This window comes from Etheostoma spectabile, chromosome 22 (assembly GCF_008692095.1).
Source record: "Etheostoma spectabile isolate EspeVRDwgs_2016 chromosome 22, UIUC_Espe_1.0, whole genome shotgun sequence".
Lineage (NCBI taxonomy): Eukaryota > Metazoa > Chordata > Actinopteri > Perciformes > Percidae > Etheostoma > Etheostoma spectabile.
Window position 1 is genome coordinate 7,556,844 of NC_045754.1, and position 4,597 is coordinate 7,561,440.

The 4,597-nt window shown below is 43.0% G+C and overlaps 1 protein-coding gene across 6 annotated transcripts in view; it reads right to left on the bottom strand.

Moving 5' to 3' along the window:
* The window catches only part of abi1a (abl-interactor 1a), a 50,422-nt gene that overhangs the window by 4,048 nt on the left and 41,777 nt on the right, over positions 1–4,597 (bottom strand). For 4 of the 6 annotated variants that reach the window (XM_032504308.1, XM_032504303.1, XM_032504304.1 and 1 more), the window contains one exon: positions 1,601–1,885. The exons of the other annotated variants lie outside the window; for them this stretch is intronic. In XM_032504308.1, the coding sequence (XP_032360199.1) occupies positions 1,601–1,885 (285 nt within the window). The remainder of the gene's footprint in view (positions 1–1,600; positions 1,886–4,597) is intronic. 6 annotated transcript variants of the gene reach the window in all.

The window sequence follows — 4,597 nt, forward strand, 5'->3', positions numbered from 1 at the left end:
CAAACAAACAACGCTGACACAGACACACTGCAAGAATTGTGAGCTTGCACACGTCTAATAGAACAGGGCAGAGTCGTGTGCGACAGAGACAGATTGGGAGCTGAAGTGCTTATTAATTAACCCGTCGACTCACACAAATTTTATGAATTCCAAATCAGAGTTTCAAAGAACATTTTAAAATGACCAATTATTGAAAGAAAAAAAATCAACAGATTAATTAATTCAGATGCCTGTAGCGTCTCCACAAATCGGACACAATTGCTGAAAAGTTCAGTGACGTGTGCCAGTGTGATGAGATTTCTGGGGATCACTGAGGCTGGGGGATAAACTGCGGATTAGGTTTGATTTCTGTCACTCAGACAGCTCCCAGCTCATGGAGTTAAAAGAAGTGAGGGCCGCCTGAGTGCCAGAAGGAGGCGCTGTTTGCATTAAAAGTGTATCAACCTCAACCCAAATTCCAGGCAAATCAGTTGAACTCCCCCACAGATCTGTTACAGTTAAGTACAGAGTACTTTGACATTTCACTTTACATTTTTCAGACTTTTCTCAGCCAAAATTAGGGACACTTGGACCAATCAACAATGGCAAAACACATCAAGCCCAGTGCTTCTGTGAATGCACATCGAAGCTGATGATCCCCATATGGAGATGAAGGAACTAGAACCCCCTTTACAACTGGCAACAAAACAACATGTTAATGTACGCCGAAAACATTGTGCCCAGAATCGGCCACATCTGGAGCTGGTCTTTGTTGCATTGGGATCTGATCTCAGCCAGGTGTGAATGTAATCCATACAGTGTGACCACATTCTTAGGGGGGGGAAAAAATCCTCCCTGCAAGTTGAAAGGACCTCAAAATCCACTTCTTCCTGCTATCTTAAGTTGCAAGTAGTGGAAGAAGCTAGCGAGTCTTCCCTTTAGAGAATGACTTTAAAATAAACGCCACCCATCCAGGCAAAATCACGCTCATTAATAACAGCTGTGAATGCAAAGATCACTGGATCCGATGTCATAATCCATACCATGTATCCAGACACGGATCACGTTATCGCCATACCAAGTGTAAATGGGGACTAGACTTTAAGTTTTAGAAGGATCAACACCCACATAATGAAGAGAGAAATACATTTACAGGTTAATATCTGACCATGCTTTTGCATGAAGCCAAACCACTGACTTTATGTTGTTAGCAGACACTGATTGTCTGGTTTGGTATCAGCGGTAAAATCAGAAGTGTTTCTGCAGAGACCCTGCTCTCTGCCTGTGTTTTGCTGTGTTCAGGACGTTTCTGGGCGTCAACCTCTATAAAGCCAAGCAGACAAAGCTTGTTCCAAAACGAGAGTGAATCCATTTTGAGTCGCAAATGACAAATCTTACTCAATCTGCCTTTAAGGAAACGCCAATAAATCTGACAAGAATGCAATTGACCTCAAGACAGCAGTGACTCCCTTGCAAGTATGAAATATTAGTCTGTGCCTTCAAAAGGTTAGCTTGCTTTAGTTTGTGACTGTGCATGATTTGAAAAAATGTGTTGTTTTGTGCTTTAGTGACAGTTGAGGATCTATATAGCAGGATGGGACTGGAGACAGATGGGCCTTACTTGAGTTCTGGCCATAGCCAGGAGTGCCTCCATTAATATGAGGTTGCTGCTGCTGTTGCTGCTGCTGCTGTAGTTGCTGCTGCTGCTGTAGTTGCTGCTGCTGCTGTAGCTGTTGCTGCTGCTGCAAGGAGAACTGGGAAGTGACCGACGGCGCCCGGCGGTAGGTGCCCGTGGCCGAAACCATAGAGACAGAGGAGTTGGAGGGGTTGTGCCGTGAAATCTGGCGCGAGATGGTTCCAAACTGGGACATTGGAGCGGGTCCCAGACCAGGCCCAGGGGCCACCACTAGAAATACCCAGACGGGGGAGAAAGAGAGGGACGATAGGCAGGGCCAAAGAGGGAAGGGGTGGGGTTAGACAGAGGAGACGGAAAGGGGAAAAGGAAGAATAGAAGAGAAAAAGAAGCACCCAAATCATGAATCATCAAGATTGTAAAAGATAATGTGAGCTTTTGAATACTGTTTAGAGCCCCACACCTTATGAAAAGACAATCAACAAGGAAAGCAGGTGAGCTTGGGAAGCAACACAGTTCATTTATTTATACTGTTGCATGGAAATATATTTCTCAGGTAAAATGAAACACAAAAGTTCCGAGAGATCATCCGAATAAATCCTGTTCTTTATAAATGTAGCAAAGGAAAAAGATTCAGCGAGCAAAAATAAGAGCGCAGCAACAGGACAGACGGATCCTCCAGGTTTCAAAGGACCTGAGAGTGAAAATACTTTCTTCACACACTTGTCAAAGGATTATTAATGTCTATTTGAGCTATTGCAAGGGCGGGGAGAGTTCATGATCGAGTGCACACATAACACCAGGTGTCAAAGAATAACCAAATCATCTCTAACAACCATAGCATTATTACAGCAGCAATAAAGACCTTCAAATATTCATGATGCAGTGTGTGTGAGAGAAAACAGAAGAGGGAGAGACTTATTTTTCCACTGCTGGAGTATTTCCTGTTCACGTTTCTAGATACCCATACTGCGTCTCAAGAGAGGCCTTGCTCTCAGATAGGGATGGGTGGAACCAGAGGAAGTAGAGATTCAGAAGGACACAGACGGACACAGACGGACACAGACGGACACATGGAACTATGCCAATCCAAAGTAATAAATGCTTTGTAAATGTAGGCATGACCTTTACTCCGCCGAAGAGGTTGTTTGTTTGTATGTCAGCAGGCTTATAGAATGAACCATTGGCCTGACTTTAATCCAACTTGATGGAAGGTTGTAGCATGGGACAAGGAAAAGGATCCAAATCATGGGGCAGATACACAAATTATTTTTCACTTTTGTTTACATTGCAAAATAGGGCGTTTGTGCTGCATTCACACAGCGGTAACATTTTGAGATAGAGGGCGCCCGGATTGCTCAGTTGGTAGAACGGGCGCCCATGTATAGAGGTTTACTCCTCAACGCAGCGGGCCGGGGTTTGACTCCAACCTGCGGCCCTTTGCCTCATGTCATTCCCTCTCTTTCTCACCTTTCACTTCTTTAGCTGTCCTATCATTAAAAGGGCTAAAAATGCCCAAAAAATAATCTTGAAAAAAAAAAACATTTTAAGATATGCCATGCCTTGGCGGAGGTCTGCTTTCTCTGAGTGCCCTTCTAGATTAAGGAGTAAATAGAAAAATAGGTGTGTTTCAGAGTCAGTAGTAGGTCTATCACTTTAGAATTAGGGTGAACTATCCTACCATGCAAGCTAGTTTAACTTTGTTAGTATGGCGTTTTGCAAGTTGAAGTGTGTTGTGTATTTTTGTAAAATTAAGTTTAAAATCTCTATCTAATTCTAATAAATGATATGGTCAGACATGCACATAAAACAATCCAAATGGCCAACATGATTCTTCTCTGTCACAGTCCATTAATATAAAATAGAATAAAAGACATTTTGCCTGATGCCGCTTTAACCACAATCACTTGGTAGGAAAGTAAAGGTGAGTAAATGACACAGTAATATACGTGTGCAAAATAAGTACCAAGCCCTTAAGGTAAATTCATTATATATATATATATATCTTTGTATGGAAACACTGGCCACATTCTGCCAGTGCCTCAGCTTGGAGGGCTTAAATTTATGTCTTGAATTTAGGTTGTAAAAGTTATTATCTACTCTGTCAATGCAGGAGCTTGAGGGCAAATGTAAATGGAGAATTGTAGAGATTCTGCAGGCAGTTTTAGCCATGCCTTAGGTGATATGAGACTTCTTTATTAGCCAATTATAGCAGATCAGCGAAGAATTAGGAAGCACCACCACCACTGAGGATTGAGAAAAATGTTACTCAGCTGGATAGAAAAACAAGCTTTCCCACATAGTACAGTATGTAAGCTGTTGTGTCTACCAAACAGAATCACAAATACTGACAGTTTGTACACACTGCAAGCAAGCAAGACGTTCAGCAAGTCATTACCTACAGAGCTCAATCACCAGGAATCAGACTGATGTGCAGAATGATCTAATGAGCAATAGTTCTACCTAGAAAGTGCAAACTATGGGAACACATAAAGGATCCTAAAACATATTGTGTTCTCCAAAACTTTATATATCTTAAAGGAAGTTTGGAGAATAACTTTTTTGTACATTTTAATTAACAAATTTAATTTTAATTTTGTCTACTCATCAATTTATTATATAAAACATGGTATATGCAGCCCAAATATTTTGCACAAAACCTAGCCGACAACATGATTGCACAGAAAGAATCAGAACCTCTTGCTTGCAGTGTGTACAAACAGTCAGACATCCATCCACATGGCACAACACCCTTATTAGTGCACCATAGTCCACCATAAGAAGATCCCAGCAGTGCTGATTATCCACCACCGGGACAGCAGAGGCGACAGGAGCGGCCTCGGGGTTGAGGAGTCTCACCTAGAGCTGCTGGTGGTGGTGGGGGGGGTGGTGGTTGTGATGGTGGTGCTGGGGGGCCGAACCCGGCCATGAGAGGAGCGGGAGGAGGTGGTGGAGGGGGTGGGGGAGGCGGAGGGACTCCCGGGG